Source organism: Neolamprologus multifasciatus, chromosome 8 (genome assembly GCF_963576455.1).
Source record: "Neolamprologus multifasciatus chromosome 8, fNeoMul1.2, whole genome shotgun sequence".
NCBI lineage: Eukaryota > Metazoa > Chordata > Actinopteri > Cichliformes > Cichlidae > Neolamprologus > Neolamprologus multifasciatus.
Window position 1 is genome coordinate 17049814 of NC_140446.1, and position 20302 is coordinate 17070115.

At 41.4% G+C, this 20302-nt stretch overlaps 3 protein-coding genes across 4 annotated transcripts; 1 reads left to right on the forward strand and 2 right to left on the reverse strand.

Moving 5' to 3' along the window:
- Positions 1 to 225: 225 nt before the first annotated feature.
- On the reverse strand, positions 226 to 1491 carry LOC146512820 (uncharacterized). Its single transcript, XM_085170845.1, has 4 exons — positions 1360 to 1491; positions 1103 to 1184; positions 736 to 888; positions 226 to 612 (listed from the first exon to the last, which is right to left on the reverse strand). Exons 2-4 carry the CDS (start codon positions 1171 to 1173, stop codon positions 453 to 455), a joined length of 384 nt encoding a protein of 127 aa, XP_085026971.1. The 5' UTR covers positions 1174 to 1184; positions 1360 to 1491; the 3' UTR covers positions 226 to 452.
- A 4684-nt stretch (positions 1492 to 6175) lies between these two features.
- On the forward strand, positions 6176 to 13817 carry LOC146512821 (chaperone Ric-8A). Its single transcript, XM_085170819.1, has 14 exons — positions 6176 to 6413; positions 6801 to 6895; positions 7000 to 7047; positions 7557 to 7574; positions 7668 to 7757; positions 7867 to 8474; positions 8748 to 8883; positions 8963 to 9151; positions 9325 to 9419; positions 10138 to 10288; positions 10470 to 10565; positions 12046 to 12190; positions 12531 to 12804; positions 13302 to 13817. Exons 2-14 carry the CDS (start codon positions 6806 to 6808, stop codon positions 13441 to 13443), a joined length of 2082 nt encoding a protein of 693 aa, XP_085026945.1. The 5' UTR covers positions 6176 to 6413; positions 6801 to 6805; the 3' UTR covers positions 13444 to 13817.
- On the reverse strand, positions 10605 to 20286 carry irf3 (interferon regulatory factor 3). Of its 2 annotated transcripts, none has more exons than XM_085170824.1 (11): positions 19726 to 20286; positions 18084 to 18250; positions 17719 to 17890; positions 17310 to 17383; positions 17130 to 17190; positions 16959 to 17024; positions 16595 to 16840; positions 16281 to 16371; positions 15353 to 15642; positions 15140 to 15264; positions 10605 to 14643 (listed from the first exon to the last, which is right to left on the reverse strand). In XM_085170824.1, the coding sequence occupies exons 2-11, from the start codon at positions 18246 to 18248 to the stop codon at positions 14533 to 14535; spliced, it is 1401 nt and encodes a 466-aa protein (XP_085026950.1). In that variant the 5' UTR covers positions 18249 to 18250; positions 19726 to 20286; the 3' UTR covers positions 10605 to 14532. The 2 variants fall into 2 exon arrangements, with proteins under 2 accessions (XP_085026950.1, XP_085026949.1); XM_085170823.1 differs by having other exon boundaries at positions 16959 to 17027.
- Positions 20287 to 20302: the final 16 nt, after the last annotated feature.

The following is a 20302-nucleotide window of genomic DNA, read 5'->3' on the forward strand; positions in this document are numbered from 1 at the left end:
AACAAAAAATCCTGCCTGCAGGGGTTTTATTTCAGAGGCAAATTACAGTCTTGTTCATCTGAAATTCAGGTCATTGCTTCATCTTTCTAGAATTTATAGATGTCTCATAGTTGTCCTCTGTACCATTTCAAAGGCTCTGTATGAGAGGTGATCACGTAGGTTTTATACCTGTAAGATTGCACTATACTTTTCCTTTAAGACTATACATAAACACCACAAACTTAATTCTCTTAAATATTTATTGCATATCATATTTAAATATTTACATAATTAAAGTATAAAACGCGCGTTTCACACAAGACACAAAAATCAACGCCATTTGCGAGCATACATTTCTAATAAGTACCAGTCAGTCAGAGCAGACATAGAGATATTTGGTTTTCAGTAGATGGAAAACTATGTGGGCAGCTCTCCACCCCTTCGGTCCTTAATTGCTGACATTCCTTTTGGTCCTATCTGCCGTAGCCCTGTGGATCTTTTGCCTTCTTTGATTCCTCCTTTCCGCTTCCTTTGCTGAAGTGGTATAAAGTGCTGGCTAAGTTGTGAAGCTGGCATGTCCCGAGCTGGCATCCACGCTGAACTGCACGCGGCAGTCGTGGCTTCAGGCCCATGCTGTTGTGATGAAAATGGGAAGGGTGAACATCAAACTCAAGCGTGCAGAACATCACATATTAAAAAATGCAGTTTTGAATGAAGTTGACAGCCACTCTCAGCACGTTGTCACGTCCTTTGTACCTGTGTCTCAGAGCCTCCAGGTCCAGATGTTTGTTCTCTGAGGTGAATGGGATGATCTTCAGTAATGGAGCATGGTGCTTGTGTGTGTCCTCTGACATTTCCCCTCCTACATCTCGGACGGCTGCTCCTGGTAGGACGACGTCTGCGTCTGACCTGTGTTTCCAACAGGATATGGAATTTATTAAGTAACCTATAATTTACAATAATATAACTTAGAGATACACTAATAAGAAGCTCTGCTTTAAACACTTTTTTAATTTCCCGCCATCCCAAGCATGCTTTGATGTTGCGTTTCTACTGGTAGAGAGTGATACTTCATTATGTGTGCCATTGTGAGCTGTGTGGTTCCCTGTGTTTTTTCACTCACCTTTGAGTTCGTCTCAGTGGGGAGGCAGCAGTCAAAGGGACAGTCAGCAGCAACAGAACAGCTATCTCCATAACGCACTGCCCTACAATTTAATAGAAAGTATAATTAAGTGTGGTGCTAAAGAAAAAATGCTCTTCTGACCCAACTGTTGAAGAAGCACAAAATGATTTAACCATAAAAGTCAAATGAGATAATAATAATTATGTGTTCAGAGAGCTTTTAGAATCGTATAAAAATTTATCTCAAAAGATGCTTACCGCAAAAGGAGAGCTTAAAACCTGCTGTGGCTTGTTGAGTAAACCAACACAACTTGCTGGTTGTTGGATGTCTGACTCTGTCATCCCTTTCTAACCCTGGTCCTTTATAGTGTGATGGTGGGATGAGGGGGTGTGTCTGTAACGCACTGACTATACTGCCAAATGAACTCACACACACACAAACAAACACACACTTTTTTATTCCCTACTTAAAAGAGCTGTGATGCCAGCATAAACAATCTTTAAACAAGGCGTCCAAACACAACGTTGGACTTAAACTTAAGGTGACCTTCTGTGATGTTTACATCGATTCTTATGTTCACTTGTTGCTCTACAGCCCCCCACTCCTCCTCCTCCTCCTCCATCTTTCTCCTCCCTCAGTTTACTTGCTGCTGAGCAATTGTTCCAGAAATCTTTCTTTCATTTCCATCACCTGCAGGAAGCCCGCCGAGCCCAAAATAGCCCCAGTTCTCCAGGCTTTTCTTTATCGCCCCATTTTTCCTGTGCCTTTTCCCCTTGAGTCACTTTGGCCGTCACCGTGTTTATTTCTGCAGTGTCCTTCACTCATATCCACCTCACCACAAACACAATGTCAAAAACAACTCCTTGATCTTATAGTTTTTCTTAAGGTGTTGGTGATGAAATAAGGCATATGTGGATGAGAGTTTACATTCAGGAACTCTCATCCACATGTAAAGTGGTCACAGAAACAAAAGATCAAAGTTGGCCTCATACTAACACCTCTCTAGGAAATTATCCCATAATTCCTAATCTTTTAATAATGCACTAAATCCATGGGGAGCCAGTGTCACATTTAATGTTTTTTATCCTACACACTGTTTCTCAGACCGGCTCTCTTCTCTCTGATTCACGGCTTCCGCTCTAGAGTCCATTGTGCAGCTTTCCTGTGACTACCATCTGGGCAGTCTGCATTGTCAGAATAATACACTGAGTCATCGCTGGCGTGTGTGTACTCAAGAGCATTAGCGCTCAAATAATTATGAACTTACATATGACTGAGCATGGATTACGACAAGTGTTGATGGGATAACAGGTGATGACGTGAGGGGCTGCATCTCAAGAAAAGAAAAAAAAGCCCAGCATCCTGGTAAAACTGTCCCTGTACACCTGCTGCTGCCTAACCTTGAGCAAATCAATCACCAGCTCATCTGACTGGAGGACCGATGAGCTTATGCGATTGCGATGTATCCATCATCGGCCCATCCATCTGTCTGTTCCTCGTCAATTCACAATAAATCAATACTCCTCACAGGATGGTCAGGTTTTAGTGAAAGTTGCAAACAAGGACCACCTAGTGGGGGTTTACCCAACTTGTGCTTGTGGTCAAGGTCATACTGGCTGTTTTACGGGTACTTTTCCATTTTCATGAGAATTGCTACGCCTCCTAAATTACTGGTAAGGTGTTGATATTTGGTCCTGGAAATGACTCTTTGAAACGTCAGTGAGGCGCACAATGGATTTTAATAATGACTTTATGGAACACAGCCAGCCAATGACAAGAAAAGGTTATAACTTATAACTAAAAATACTTTTTGCATTTCACTCATTTGCATTTCACTGTGTGATGGATCATCAATTGTGATGCACCTAACCACGATTGACATTCTAGTTTATAACATGCATTCACCAGCCAATAAATTCAACACTGTGCTGGAAACATTTCTCAGAGATTTTGATCTCTTTCTCTATTTTTCTATCTATTAGATTGAGATCTGGGGATTACCTAGATCACTCGAGTGCAGTGAACTCGTCACATTCAAGAAACCAGACTGACTTATCCAGCTGGCAGCAGCCATAAGAAGATGAGTAATGTGATCATAAAGGGATGGACATGATGGACAATACTCACACCACTACACCACCAGCAACTGCCGACACAAGCCAGCATGGATCCATGTTGTTTATGCTGAGTTCTGACCCTGCCATCTGAATGTTGTAACAGAGCAGGCAGTAGTTTCTACTCTTCTACTGACCAGTTTTGGTGAGCTGTCTGAATTGTAGCTTGAGTCTCCTGTTCTTACCCGACAGGAGTGGCACCCGTTGTGGTCTTCTGCTGCTTTAGTTCATCTGCTTTAAGGTTTGACATGTTATGCATTCAGAGATACTCTTCTGCATACCTTAGTTGAAATGTACAATTACTCCCGTTGTCCTCCTGTCTCCTTCTACACATCTAAATGAATGTGGAACCATTTCAAATCTAGGTAATTGCATTTGGCAGCCAGTAGCTTTTAATAAGAGTAATTATTTATTATTGAGCATGGCTGTGGCCTCAAAGGAATGAATGCTGTTGTACAAAGACTGAGTAAGGCAGTAATTTTTCATGCCTCCAACCTACAATTTCTTATATCAGCCTTTAATAATAAAAAATGCTTCCGATTAAGTTTTAGTGAAACAAAGTTTAGCACTATAGCATCAGCAAATTCTTGTTTACATAAATCATATTTATTAGAATTATATTTTCCCATGGTCATCCATGCCTCCCTAATACATTGGCTCTACACCCCCTGTAGGGGAGCAGCCCCACAGTTTCGGATCCACTGGATTAAAGTAAGTAAAAGTATTTGAAAATTGCTGTTTTCATCCCATTTAGAAGCATTAGGGTCTGTTGCTGTTCCATCCAGAGCAATTTAGAGATCAAAGTATCCTGTATTATTTGGCACAGTGTGCAATATTTCAGGTCTCACTCTGTGTTTATTCAAGTAATACTTGATGAGCAGAAGCGTTTCTTCTCTGAGCCTCTGTGAATTTTCAGCCTCACCCACTCCCCTGACCTGTGGGGTCGCTGAAGGGTCAAATATTGATCTTTTTCTTTATATATAAATATGTTCAGTTTAGTATGGCGTATGAACACACCATCCCTTTTTTTCTATTATACAGTTGATAATTAGTTTTACCAACTATTGAAGTTCAACTTTATAAACTCCCAGCAGTCTCTGTTACATTATCTGGAAGTCCTAACATGTCAGCTAAGCTTCACAGACCTCAGCAGCAACAAAACCAATATTACATTATTTGATCATCCAGGCAGATCCTGTTCATGCTGAGCTCCTGTTGTCCTCAGGCCATGCTCTGCCAAATTACAAACATTTAAAAATATATATATATGTGATTATGTCAAAACATAGAGAGTTTTGTTGGAATCCTACATGCTTAATGTGAGACCAGGTCTACCATACAGTAAATGCATTCAGGAATCATAGAGGACTTAAACAGAAAGATTAACTGCAGAAAGAGAGCACACATATAAGATCCACTCTGATAACCAAGTGCAGAGGGAAAAGCAGCAATCCTTGAATATTTCACATTCTTCTCTACTGTTCACTCTCAGAATAGAAGACATAAACTAGTGGAAAGAAGGCATATGGGCTGAGCAGGGTGTGTCTCCTAAAGGTTGGAAAGATGATCTCCATAGGGCCTCGGTGTCACCAGGCAGATGCAGAGTCATTAAATTTTTACACCTATATTCTAACCGTCAGTCACCGTCAGTGAGAGACGCTTGTAAATGACACTCTGTAGCTGCTGACAGCCAGTCTGTAGGTTTCTGATGTGTTTGCTTTGAAAATATTCAGTGAGGCAGATCTGACTTGATGCGACTCAAAAGAAATTCCCTCAAGTGCAATGACCCTACAAGCCTCAGTACATAGAGGTTGTTTATGTTTAAGCTACATGCGTGTATTGTGACAAAGGTGTTAAAAAATATAGTCAACAATGTTTGTCTGTGTCAGGACGATCTAGACGTACCATCCTGGTTCATGTTTATAACTGCTGTTTTCTTTTACTGCTTTTAAAGGTCACTCAGGCCCCTTCACCTCTTGTAAAGTCTATATTGTTGATATCCTACTTGTAATTCATCTTGAAGAAATATGCCTCCACTTCCTACTTGAGAAGACTCCTCTGACATTTCTCCCACTATTTCTGACGTAGCGTGCATCCTGTTGTTGTAAGCCTGCAGCCACCAGTTATCTAGCTCCAGCGCCCAGAGCCTGTTTCCTCTACCGAATGAGTGCAAGAGTACGCATCCTGCCAGGAAAGCCTGTCATTCACTCATGCATCATTGTCTTACAGTTTTCATCTGTCAGGGTGTTCAGGATACTTGGCTGCTAGTGTGTGAAGGTTTCCAGGACACCAGGTGTGCCTTAAGTAGGTTATCTAAGCTAAAAACAAACAAAGTGTACTTACTGAAAGAAAACAGAGTTTCACTTGTGTTTCAGTGCAGATTGATTTTACTGCAGGTCACTTGGTACGGCGTATCAATATCTGTGCATTATGGCCAAGGGAAAGATGCTAAAGTTTACTTTGAATAAATAGATTTTATAATACACAATTGCATCATACATTGTGCCTGTATGAGCTGATTCAACCGGGGGAATTGTGCCATCTTGTGGAAAGAGACAGAATCAATACTGAAATAAATAGTGCACAAAAATATAAGTACGGTACATGTACTGTAATTGGGGTGAATTCAATTAGGAATGTATTGAAATATTTTGCTGAAAGATAAAAAAAAATACAAATCTTTAACTACAAACTTCCAGAAGTGAATAAACAGTGTCTTTTCCTAATGCATTTCTATCAGTGTTTTAACCATCAGAACCTCCTGCATGGTTATGCAACAGCACGCCCTAACTGCTTGTTTTAGTGGCTTTCAACAGATGTGAAGAAAATTATGCTAAAGCTAGACAGAAAGTGAAAGGGCTGTGCAGAATAAGTCTAAAAGGTTAGAGGGTCAACACTGAGAGTTATAAGCTTAGAGTCCATTAGTGGATTATAACCATAAACACTCTCCAACAGGTCTCCTGCATCTCTCTTGGATTAAAGCGAGAGAGACAGAGTGAGAGAGATAGGCTGAGAGAATGAGAGTGCATAGAGAGTGATTGAATTGACGAAATTCAAAGCTGAACACAGGACTCGGGGCACGTACTTGGAGAAATAAACTCTTGGCGACAACCTGAAGCAAAGTCGGAGCAGTGATTTGGTTTGTCATATTTAAGGTATACAGTTTATCACCTGACTACTATACTGAACTGTGCGAGGTAAGTTCAGCGAAGCACGGTAATCTATCTGCAGATTTTTTATGTGTGTGTAGTGTTGATGTCAGTGCCTGCTATATAAAAGATACGGATTCACTTTAACTGCTAAGGAATCCTTCATCAGATGATCAGTAATGTGGTAGCTGTGAAGAAGAAGTGAAAGGATGAGCAGCTAGCTGTCATTTCATTTCATATTTAGTGGGTTTTATTTTATATTCTGGGTGAACAACAGACCGAATGTGTGCTATTCTATTGTGTATTTATGGTTTCTTTCTGTTTGACAATACATAACCTCTGCCATGACCATCGTCATTGTTGTGTAACTTTCATTTTGTTATGCCCTAAATTGTCTGTGGGTGTGTGTGTGTGCGTGCTTGTGTGTGTGTTTAGAAAGCATGAACGTGGACATCGAGGGGATAATCCAGTGCATCAAGCAGGGAGATGAGAATGGTGTTCAGATAAGGCTGCAGGAGTTCAACAAAGAGGTGACGTGACACAGAAGCTTGTGTATTTCTCACAAGTTCTAATGCTGCTCATGACACTGTTTTTCTTTTTGTGTGTGTGTGTCTCATTATTTCTCTTCCTGTAGTATGCCCAGTGTTTCTTCTTTGACACAGAGGAGAGGGAAAGACGGAGAGTAAGTCTGTTTATGTTGCTGCACCAGAAGGAAAGTTTACAGGCATAAACCCACGTCCTCCTGGTGCTCCTTATAACGTCACCTTATTCCCTCTCACGGCACACCTCCGACTTATCCGCCCCTCCCCACCCCTACACACTCCAGAGTCTATGATTAGTAATTCTGCTGTATCAGTTGTCTCTGATCCTCTCTCCTTGCCTGCTCAGGCAGATTGAATCCAGGCAGAGTGACTGAATAATTGTCTGGGTTAGAAAAAACATCTAATTACCTTCAAATTAATAAATTATGATATCCTTCACTGTCCCCTGTTAATTGATAGTCATTCCCAGCAAAGATAACCTTTCTTTTGGGTTAGGAATGACCTCATCCCATCAGTAAATTGCTCCTAAGCTTTGTAAATAGGTTTTTAGAGAAAATGCCATACTGTGAACTTGTAGAAGGACTTCTAACAGCACTATTTCCTCTCTCTTCTGCTACATTTCCTGTCTAATGGATGACCATCTCTTAAGCAAAGTCGACTAGAAGAGGTAGGGTTTTGCCACAGTTTAGAAGTAATTAAGCACTGAACATGAAAAGTACCGTAAAGAAATCCAGTAATCCTTGTTGCACTGTTTTACTAGTTCAGGAAGAATAAAGTGAGGGACTACACTGATTCTGACTCGGACTTGGACGAGTACGACCTGGAGGATCGAGGACTCATCCTCAGACAGGTGATCTGATGCTGTCACTCTCTGCTTGCCCAGATGTGATATTCTTAGTCCTTGTAAAAGTTATTATTATGATAAATTCCTGCAAACATGTTTCTGCTCCTGTTCTCAGAATTTAGGTGTTGTCCTTGTGAGGTTCATAAGGACGGAAGTCAAATGTCACCTGTTGAGAGTATGCCTACGCACCCTGAGGATCCTGTCCCGGGACCAAAAGGTCTTGGGGCCTTTGGTGACCGACAGCGCTCTCCTGACTCTGGCCAAACTAGCCGGGCTGACCACAAGTGACATCAGTGATGAAGTCAGCGACCCTGACTCTGATTTCTACGATAACATCATTGCCTCTCTCACCGAAACCAAAGTGCTGCAGGGTCACACTAATGAGGATGAAGCTGAAGCTGAAACTAACAACCAAAACGAGGAGCCGCCGGCCTTTGACGAGGATGCCAAAAGTGACATCAGCATCACCAACAGCGGCGATTTGGACAGCATCAGCTGGTTTGGGAGCCACAGGACGAGCATCAACGAACTGCACAGAGGTGGGACGCATCACAGGGTCCTGGAGCGAGGGCGGAGGGACCGCAGAGAGAGTAAGATGGATGTGGAGGAAGAGGTGGAGGAGTTGGAGTCCGGAGAGGAGGCGAAGAGAAAAGAGGCCATGAAGGTGTTGTGTAACGTGGTGTACAATAGCGCCTGGGCACAGGAAAGGTTCAGTGCTCTCAGGTAGGCTCGAGACGCACACACAATCGCATCAGTTCCCATAAACTGTGTAATTTTCAGCAGCTTATAATAATCGCAAAGCACCTAAAAAACATATATTCACTTATTTATACCTGTGAAAGCAACAACTCTCATGCCTGGTAAAGGTTATTATGACAAATAGAAGGACAGGGGACTGAAACAGTATTTACCCGAGGACAGTGTCATTCTCACTTGCAATAAGTTGCATTTGGCTTCATCTGGAAAGTTCACATCTATCTCCTTTGTTTCCATCAGGCTCATGTGTGGTCTCATAGAGCGCGTATCATCCAGTGTCAGCTGGTCGAATCCCTCTAGTGCTCAGTTTTATGAACTGCGCTTCATGTTTCTCATGACTGCACTCCGGCCAGAGCTCAGCACCCAGCTTAAACAGGTCGCACGATGTCATATAGTCCAAAGTTATTCCTGTTTTACTCCTCGTTACTGCCCTCACACTGATTATTCTCTTCCAGGAGGGAGGGGTTTCCATCCTCACAGCAGCCTTGGAGAGCTGCCTGGAGGTGCAGTGGAAGGACCAGTATGAGTGCGTCTTGGACCCACAGGCACAGCCCATCTCTCTGGAAACCTCTCAGCGCGTCACAGAGATCCTCAAAATTCTCTTCAATATCACGCACAGCACCCACAAGCAGGACCCAAGTGAGGTGTGTGTAACGGCCCTCGCATTTTTCAGAAGCTTTGCTTTCATATTTACTTTTTACAGGAGTTTTATTACAATATATATGTTATCAGTCAAATATGCAATCATATAAAAGCTAAATGTGCGAAAGAACAGGACAGTTGAAGAGGCATTAGCTGCGTCTGTGCATTTAATCAGGATGATGCGGCTCTGTACCGACACCTGGTGGCGATCCTGCGCCTCTGTCTGATGAGGAAGTGTCTCCTGTCAGAAGACACAGATGAACTGCAGGGGTGAGCACAACGTGACAAAACCCAAGCTGTGAAAATATTCAGGCTTGATAATCTCATAATTTACTATCGTGCAATTATAACACATACTGTGCAGCTATAATTGATTTAAACGATGGACTATAAAATGACATATAAAGCTTCAGAAATTCTTTAGGGGTTGCAAAATCACTTTCATGCAGAAGCACTATTTTTAATAACATTTGAAGCAACAAGGATGAGTCTATAATTATGACATGCACCCTCCTCTTGCTTGCCTATTTGAGACTTCCAGATAGATTGAATGTCCAGGTGCAGGTCTGATTAAAATCCCAAGTATATATAGAAATCAATGCCTTTTTATTAGGTCTAGATGTTCTTATAAAAAGAAAATTTTGAGATATAATTCCAATAATAGTGTATTTTGAGTAGCATTTGTTCTCATTTTGGATGAAACAGTGTATAATCCATCCAGCCAAACAACACCAAATGTTTAAAGGGGGATCTGCTCTGATCATTTTCAGCTCCTTTTTATTTTCAGGCTCTATTGGAGTAGCTTTGCATGGTTCACTGTTCAAAATAACCCATATTTATCACAGGGATTACTTGCACATACACTGACCTCCAGTCTAACAGTATATGTCTAAAAAAAACCAAGGAAAAGCAGAGCAGGGAATAGGTTTTCCCCGCTCTCTTCTATCAACACTCACTCCTTTGCCGTGACCTTCTCTCACTCCCGCAGTCACACAGTGAACCTGTTGTCAGCGCTTCCTCTGCAGTGTCTCGATGTGTTGCTGACGGTGCCTCTGGAGCCAGATTCAGAGCAGTGCGAGGGGGTCAACATGGACTGCGTCCACACCCTGCTGATGTTCATGGAGAGACGCCTGGAGGCGGTGAGGGAGTAGAAAAGAGTTCTGTTTGTAGAGTCTTTTCTGATCCATTTGTGTGTTTGTGAGGGGTGGGGGGGGGGGGTTCTCAGTGATTTGTTCTTAAAGTTTATATTTTGCAGCGTGAAAAAGGGAGCAGCTGGTATTACGGAAATAACGGAGAGGATTTGTTTTATGTGCTTTTCAGGGAGATAAGATCAAAGAGAAGCTGACACCAATCCTCAATCTGCTGACGGAGAGCTGCAGGGCTCACAGAGAAACACGGCACTACATCAGAAAATATGTAATATACGACACCTCAGAGATAGCTCCTGTGTTTAGCTTTTTGATGTTTTGATGCCAAAATATTTGAAGCACATTTAATGTCCAGTATGCTTTTGATCATTTGCATGTAACCAACCAACACCTGACCTGTGCAGGCCTGGACTCTATAAGACTGAAGACTATAAGACTACTCACTTGTAGTATTCATAGTCCTGTGCAAAGGTCTTGAGACACCCCTCACTTCTATATATATTGCTGGAAAAAAAATGCAAATACAGTATAAACAGAGTTAGTACAATTCTATGACTACTTTTATCCTTCAACACAGCCTGAACTCTCTTAGGTAGCTTTCTTGTAATTTCTTACAGTAGTATTCAGGGTTAGTTCTCTAAAAAAAAGTTCTTCTTTGGATGTTGGCTGTCTTTTGTTTTGTTCTCTGTAAAGATGATACGACACTGCCTCAGTAACATTGAGGTCCGGGCTCTGGGGAGGCCAATCCATGCACTGGCAGTGTGTTTGGGATCGTTGTCATGCTGAAAAATGAAGCTATTGCCAATCAGATGTTTTCCAGATTGCATTGTATGGTGAATGAAAATCTGATGGCACTTGCCTGATTTATAATTTCATCACTTTTGATAGGATCCCCCAACACCACTGACTGAAAAGCAACCCAAAACCATGAACTGGCCTCCCAGTTTTGAAGATGCATGTCAACACTTACTGTTGTACATCTCTCCTGACCTCCTCGTACATACTGAGGACAATTTGAAGCAGACAAGTTTACAACTTCCTCTTCTGTTCTCCATTTGTCCAGTTTCCTTGAATGCACACCATGCTGAGATGTGCCACGTTTTTGGATAATAGTCTTTGAGAATCACCATGTTGGTGCAAAATACTATTTTATGCCTGTCCAGCTGTGTTACCTTTGGGATTTTTATAGATACAAAGGAAAGTAGCACAAATTGTATGTTTTGGTGACAGGTTGCTAAAGATCCAGTTTAAACTGGTTCATCCTATGAGTTAGATCCCTTTTTTATGCTTCAGTAATTCATTGTTCAGTGTTAAGTGGCTTAATGAACACAATACATGTTTCTCTGTAATGGTCAGGTACAAGGACTGAGCTAAAAGTGAGTGAAAAAGCAGCCAATGTTTAAAGAAAAACTGAAAAGACATTTTAAAAAAAATAAGCGGTTGCTGAAGATTTTAGCACAAAGACAGCAGATCCTTTAATTCCGGGAAGATGTGAGTTGGCAGACTTGTTCCAGCTCATCCCTAAACACCCTTCTCCTCCCTCCAACACACTGACTATGAGAAAGGATTTTTCATTATATATTTGATTTGTCTCAGACTTTGAAAACCATCGTTGTTTTGAGGTTAACGGCACATTTTGCTTCATTTGCAAGCATCAAAATGGTCTCGCTCATATTTATTTAAAAAAAAAGAAGAAGAAACAAAACACATTAAAGAAAATTAAAGCTATAATGTGTCGCCATCATTAGATCCTGCCTCCTCTGAGAGACGTATCACAGAGGCCAGAGGAAGGCACCACAGTGAAGAGCCGTCTGATTCGTCTTATGACTCATCTGGACACAGACCTCAAACACTGTGCCGCTGACCTCATCTTTGTCCTCTGCAAGGAAAATGGTAAGAAGAAGCAATATGTGGATTAATAAAAATAGGGTGAAGTTACAGTCTGGTTATAAAAATAGAAAAATGCATATTGAAATGATCAGATGGTATTTAAACAACGGGCGTCATTCATTTTTATTGTGCTTTAAAAAAACTCTTACCTTACCTTACCTTTTAAATATTTGTGTTTATATCTTTATTATTATTTCATGTAGTCTTGATAGTCATGTTTTTTTTATTATATACATTATTTTAAATTTAATCTGTGAATGCAGTGGTGTTGAAATGTTTTTGTAGCTCTTTTTGTATTTTATCTTTCGTGCCTTATTAAGAACACCCACGCTTCTTTTCCTAGTGAGCCGTTTTGTGAAGTATACGGGTTACGGTAACGCAGCAGGTCTGCTGGCCACCAGGGGGCTCCTGGGAGGCCAGGGGCCCAGGACCTCTGATACCCAGTACTCCAGCGACTCTGATTCAGACACCGAGGAGTACCGACAGGTCAAAGACCGCATCAACCCGGTGACGGGGCGGGTGGAGGCAGAGCAGCCAGACCCTATGGAGGGCATGACAGAGGAGGAGAAGGAGGAGGAGGCCAAGAGGCTGATCATGCTCTTCAACAAGCTGTCCAGGTAAGCAAAACGCCAAAAAGCTACAAACATGAGAGATACACACAAGTCTCAGATGCTTCTAATGAATACAGTAAACGTCAACTGATTCCCACCACACCACAGCAAAAGTTTACAGAATTTAATTTATTAAGGTACAAATACAGAGTTGCAATAAAAGTGTTGAGCAGACTGTACATGTGTATATAACCAAAAGCTAATTCCAGCGCATAATCTGCAGCGTCTCAATGTGTTGCTGCAGAGGAAGTTCTTTGATGAGCATTAATGGGTCAAGTAGTCATTAAAATTGTATACTGGTAAGAAATAGTAAGGTCTGTAAAACTCAAGTGTTCCTCTTGTTCTTGCATAATACAGCAGATTGATGGTGAATTAAACAGGCTGTTAAAGCTCACATAGGTACTATAAACTTAAAAGACCACCAGACTTCAGTGCATATATACTGGGATGAGAACCAGGTTACTGCTGGTGATCAAATCGCCTGCATCTCGTGTATTTTACAGAGACAACATCATCCAGCCGATGGGAGTGGATGAAGAGGGGAAGCTCGTCCCAATGTCAGGACTGAAGGAAAATCCTCTCTCTGAGGAGGCGAGGTCTGAGTCAGAGAATGACGGAGAAACAGAGGAAGGAGACAAGGACTGATTTCTGTTCATCAGTTTGTTCAGTTTATCGATATTACTTTGTAAACATTTCACTTGTACAGGTCATAGGTGGAAAAGATGTGTTGTGTCCGTATGCGTGGTGTGAAAAGACAGAGCGATGTAGTTCCTGACCAAACAGAGTCATGCTGAGAGAGAATAAATTCAAGAAAGGATATTTTAAAAAAGAAAAACCTAGACAAAAAAAACCAAAGGTAATTTCACACTTCTTCTTCTTTTGACTCAGACTGGCAGCGTAGAGCAGCAATACAGTTAGGTGTGACATCGCAATGGTTAAAAGGCCATTTTGATCATGTAGTAGATTCAGCAGAGGAATGCTACCCATTAATGTTTCAATAAAGTTTTCAAAACAAATAATCTCCGGTATCGATCAGTGTGGTTATCTGCACAGCACGCTGATGTGTCGTAGCACATGACATCTGCTAAGGTGTATGTTCCTCATATTAAGCTAAAAATGTCAAAAAAGCTCCAGATGCTCTGGCCACATCTGCACTGCTAAAATCAGCTTGTATATTTATTTTTATCTGTGGCTCTGTTGTATTCAAGGCACTAATGCCATTTTCACTTTGTTGTATTACACTTTAGCAGGGGGTTTGTTACCAGCTTGCACTTGTTCACCCCATAACACATTAATTTCACGGCATTAGGCCGATTATTATAACAAATAAGTTCATGAACAGGAAGACTTGCAGCTTATGGGTGGTGTTTCACTTTGACTGCCATTAAGACTCAGTTTAAAAGAGGAAAAGTGAAGATTAAAAAGAGGAAGAGTGCACAAAATGTTAAATGAGTGAAAGTCATGTCTCTTTACCTGAGTGACATCAGCTCATTACTGTAAAAATGTGATCTTGATTTTCAGTAACAACCCTGATCATGTCCCTGTGACTTGTTTTAAAATCCTAAGATAGAAATCAGGGCACACTTATTCTCCATACAGTATAAGTCAGACCGTTTGATCCCGGGTGAAGTACAAACCAACACAGCACCAGTGTCATTATTAAACATTATTCACAAACATAACTGAGATGATTAAAAATCTCAAAATAGCAAAACAGCCGCCGCTTCCAAATGTTCAGTACTCCATCATCTCCTCCAGGGACATCTGCAGCTCCACAGACTTCAGGGAGGAGGCGCCGTTTTCAACAGCTATGTTCTTGAGTAACTCCATCGAAGTCAGGCACACCTGAGCGGAGAAAATAAATAAGGAGCGGGAGTCAGGCGCGAGTGCAAAGGCGAGACGCGTTTGAGCTCGACGGCAGCCGTGAAATCAGAGAAAGGTCGAGCAATGAGACGCGTCAAGCTGGTTTCTTTGAGAAACTTTTTGTATAAAGCTTTTGATTTCTCAGTGTGCCGTCCTGTGTGGAGGCTGAGGAGAAGGACGAAAAGAAAAAAAAACCTTTTACACCTGAAGGATCAGCTGTCAGCACCGGTATTCAGGCTTTGTTCCCTTTGTGCTGTTAATCAATACTGAGGCAAAATTGCCTCTTCAAAAGTGCTGCTGAGTACGGCTCCCTCCTCGTGAGAGGGCAATTTTAGAGGTTGATCACTCATGAAATTTAATACAAGTTTGTGCAGCAGAAAGGGGGAAAAAATCTCTGCCTATTTGAAATACTGCTTAGAGGTCTGTGAGAGCACAGCACTGTATGCATGTTTTAAACATTTTCAGAAAGTTTCCTCACCTCCACTATGATGAGTTTTTTCTCCCAAGGCCTGCATTGTGGGTCAGGCCACTTTTCCCCAATACAGAAGAACAGGGAGCAGGGAGCGCACTCTTTAGCATTCCCCTCAATGAAGTCCTTTATTCCTAAGCAGACAGGAGACAATACATTAAAGAAAACTGTACCCAAAGCCACTAAACTCACAAAAGCTCCAAAATAATTCCTCTTACCTACCTCGCACAAAGTCCGTGAACTTGTAAAGAGCTTGAGGATACAGTTTAGAAATCTCTTGGGGCTGTTTGCTCTGGTCAAATTTGCAGAAGCTCCAGAAAGCTTTGCTTTCCCCCCGTCGCTGGCTGTAGACCACTTGGCCCGACACGCCAATTTCCAAGCCATCACCCAGCATGTCCAGAATCCGCTGGGTGAGGCTGGCTTGGTTTTGATCCACCATGGCTCCGGGACTTGGCAGGGAGACTATAGTGAGGCCTGACTCACGATCCAAAACTGTCCCATTGAGATCAGTCCTGATGTGAATACAAGCATTTTTATATTTCAGTTATCGGAGAAAATCGCTGAGTTTAAAACAGTCGCATTTGCTAGAGGCTGTTTTGTGTTTTTTTAATCAAAGATATCAGCAGTGAAAAATCCTGCAATATATAAACTATAATTAGTTATAAGTTAAACAGACCACGTTATATTCAGTATTGCTGTTTTCACTGCAGTTGTTGCACTGATGCTAAGTTGAAACACAGCAGTATGGTTACAGAAGTAAACATAACGACAATAAAGAGTGTTGAATCTTGAACTTTGAAGGCAAAAATTGCATACTGTGAATTTAGAGATTATATTTTCAGTCCTTATTCTAAGCTCTGTTCCCTCAAAATAATTTGCCTGGTGAAGGGGAACTTGGCTGAATAAATAAATCATTACATTTAAAAAAAAATTACTGAGCTTTAGAGGTGGGAGGATTTCTTTTCTCTTTTTTTTAAAGGAAAGACAAAGTGGTACTCATGCCTTCATGCTAATGTAAACTCCTGATCTCAGATAGAAAAAACAGCATCTCCCTCAGTTTGTCCCTCTAGGAACGAGAATAAGGAAACACGTTTTACAGTATATTTGAACTGGAACTGCTGAGCATTTGTCGCGTTCATTTTGATGTTACCTGTAGACCAAGCGCACTCCAGCCTCATTCTCAACCATCTGCTCCAAAACCTTCACCCCTCTGTAGTACACAGATATCTTGAATTGAGTCCCTGTGGATTCAGAGACGGGGGAAGTGTATGAGGAAAGCTGCTTACAGTTCCACTCTGTCCCTGCTATTCACATTGTCAGGGCGCTTTGTATTTAAGTCCCTGTTAAACATGTTCCATTTGAATACTGTGTGTGCTGGATGTCATTTCAGAGTGTCTGTGTAAAAATCCCCATTTGTCTGATACAGCAGCATCCCACCCCCACCCACCCCCTTCTCCAACTTACTGAAATTATCTCCATCTCTGGTCTTTTGCATTGTCTGTAGGAACTGTGCCGCCAACTGCTCATCATAGGCCCCTCCCTCAGCTCCCCCAATTGGATGTGCTGGTTGCTCAGGCAACCCAGCTTCAGTAACTGCACCCTCATACATTACTGGATACTGCTGTTGCCCAGGCAACGGGTGTCCACCAATCGCAACCTGATTCTGCAGCTGCTGTTGCTCGGGAGGAGGCTCAAAGCCTGCGGTGCCCTCTGTGGAAAAGTTGGAGAAACTGAACCAGCTTGTAGAAAAGTACCTCAGATACTCTTTGTTTTCTGCTCTGACTGCAGCAGCGAGGAGGAAAATGATAAGCAGAGCTGATAAGCCTACCTGCTTCAGGGCTGATGTTCATTCCTCTGAGACACTCCTGGAGAATATCCGGGCTGGCAGCAGATTCTGCTGGCAGATATGGACCAGACACATTCAGATGGCGATTGTCGCTAATAAGCGCCAGACTAATGTTCCCCTTCTAAATCCAATGAAAAAGGCAATTGCTCTCACCCAAAAACACAGCGCCTTCTGGAAGTAAGAGACATCCTTCTAAACACTGGATGTCCTGGGTCTGGAATAACACCGACACACATCTTATTCACTTACATCAATACCCAGCATTTCAGCAATACCTCTTTTTTGTTACCATCTGTCCTCTTACAGGTAAACAATCCAACAGAGCAGTCTCACCTCTTGAATGGAAATGCCCAGATCTGCAAACAAATCAGCCCCATCTTGCTCCTGGGATCCAGCACAAGAGTTAGCTTCAGGAGTGAAAACAAGCATTTTTTTTATTTTCTGAGAAACATGTCAGTTAGAGATACAGAGACATGAGTGTATGCAAAATGTGCTGCACGGACAGACAGGAACTGAGCATGCGGTGCAAAACTGCATTATCAGATTTAAATTGCAAATGCAATGTGAAATTGATTGATTGCAGTTATAAAATGAGTAAAAAGCAGAACATCCTGCTGATCTTTTTTTTTCTGTGCATTTTGAGTGCCAAACAGCAGAGTTTGCTTGAAATAAGCAAACAATTTCTTTTGCATTTGCTTTCTATCCACTGTAGCTAAGATCCAAATGGTCAGTGGGTCCTCACCTTTTGACGTTGACTCGTCCGGCCACTGAAAGACTTTATGGGGGTTAGCGGCATCATTCTTGTTGTCATCCACCATTTTGAAGCCTTTAGCTCGTAGGGCGCTGCGGAAGTTCCTCTTCCAGACTGAGGGGTCTCCATTAGCCCGGCCGCTGCCACTCACCTCCGCCCAGGCCTGCGGGGCAAAACCAGGATGAAAGCCGGAAGAAACTCCTGATGTGAACAGACTAAAGACTAACAAAGAACGGATTAGTGGACAAAGAATGAGATAAGCAAGCAAGATGGACGGATAGCTGATATCAAATTCATGCTCATGACTGGTTTCTATTAGATTGTCATGTCATGTCATGTCAGCCCTTGATGGTTACCTTAAAGATGAGAATGTCAGTGTTAGAGGAGTCCTGTCTCAAAGCGTGTTTCCACGGGATGCAGAACTTTGTTTGCTCTGGGTTTGTCCACTGGACACCAGGATACTTGTTGCTGTTAATCTGTTCCCGCAGCCACGGGATGAGCAGTGGTTTTGAATGAGCCATTTCTACAATAAGACAAAATATAACGTGAGCTGTGTCATCACAGCCTGACGTACAGCTTACTGATCCTGTACTCTTTTGCTATCATACGAACGATCACTGTATAGTAACTTGGATGTGATGCAGGCTATTCCTTCATTCCGGCAGTTCATTAAAATAGCTCGTCTGTACTGGAGGTTAGATCTATATAATTATTTATATACGGACAAATTTAATAGCCCACCAATCATAAAAAGAAGAAACAAACAAAAAAATAATAATGAGGAAATCTCTCAAAAACTGACTCATATTTATTCAGTAAACAACAAACTGAATTCACGTTTTTATATCCAAATTTGAATCGGCACACTGGTCCTCTCTGAGAAGTCAGAAATTAATACAGCATAAAAAACACAAGTCATTTTTCGTTCAGGAATGAAAGCAAATAACTGTAATTTTGCATCTTAATCCAAAAATAATCATTTACTGTCCTACTTTTTCTGCTTTCTTTTGTAAAACAGTACATTTTAAAAATCATTCATAAGAACAATATTTATATTATTACAGTAAAAATATGATTTTGATTAAAGAGCGCAGACTTGCTGATGACATTTACAGAAATATAAAAAAAAATACATATAATGGTAATTACCAGTACTTTGGCATAAACCTTACATTGAGTAGTGCTCTAACAAATTTGTCAAGAACACTATATTCATATTTATTTATAATTAATTTTCTTGTTTAGATTATGCATTCATTTGAACTATATTTCCATGCTTGCCTGCAGATGGTGCTATTTAGTTACATCTCATGCAACAACAGCAAAAAAAAGTAATCTATAACTGACACTATTATATTAGCATTAGTGAGTTAACAGAAAAAAAGGGGCCAATTTAAATGAAGGTTTCATTTAGACGATCAAATATGCGTTAGATTATCAAAAGTTTAAGAAGAAACCTGAGCATGAACATCCGGATGTCAGGAAAGCTGTCGTGCAGCTGGGACGATTGCAGGTTTTTATTGCCAATTTTCAATTGCATGAAAGAGGAAGCGGGCACATAGACAACAGCTGTTCAGCAACAGTAGAAACGGTGTAATTATAAAGATTAATTAACTAATTAACAACATAACTTACGATAATATAAAATAGTATTAAAGTGTAGTAATACTAAACACTGTGTTTATAATGTATTGAAGTGTAATGTAATATATGAAAGTATTTATATCATCCTAAAAATCTTCCACACAGCATTTATTTTCATTATTTTAGGTCATATTTTTAATAACAGTTATTTCGGCTGGTCTTGTTGTTTAACTGTCGTCAAAGTAGAGCATAAGCGGTTCTTACAGCTGCCTGAACCAAATATATTCAAGTGCAAACCCTCCAGGATCGAAAACGAGTACAGTCTTTGAACGATGCTGTAGTCATAGTAGTAACCTTGGTATTAATGCCACTCTGGGACAGCGGTGCCAGCACTAACAACAAAAACTCTCCTACCTTCAGTGATGACGTTTCAGTCGGTGCAGGTGAGAGTTGACTTCAAAGTCAGAGCGTTTCCCGGGTGCAGAAATCAGTACAGTGACGGCTGTACGGTAGCTGTGTGTCGTGTCACCTGAAGCTGTGCTCCAAACTGTCACATACCGTCCCCGCCGCAGATACTTTAAACACTGCCCTGAGTGCGGCTGCTTTCCGGCTAACAAGCCTTTCTCGGGAAACTCCGAGTTCACGGTTTCGTTTTCCAGATGTGACGTCAGCGACGGGTTCATACCAGCTGGTCCCGCTAGGAGGGGTTACACACACACACACACCCTCACATTGGCATAATGCACATCTAATCCCTCTGAGGTAAACAATTAAGACAAATGGAAATACCCTGCTTTGAAAATTAATGTCTTTATGGAAAGTACATCGGTTGAAAAATGTATACCTGGGTGAACTGCAACAGGGAAACTTCTGTCCTTTTTGCTTTAATGTGTCAAAACAGCCAAGTAGGACTAGACGTTGAGCACATTTGTGTGTAAACTGGGACTTTCATTTTAAACATAAGAGCCACCCAAACAGACCTTCCTCTTAA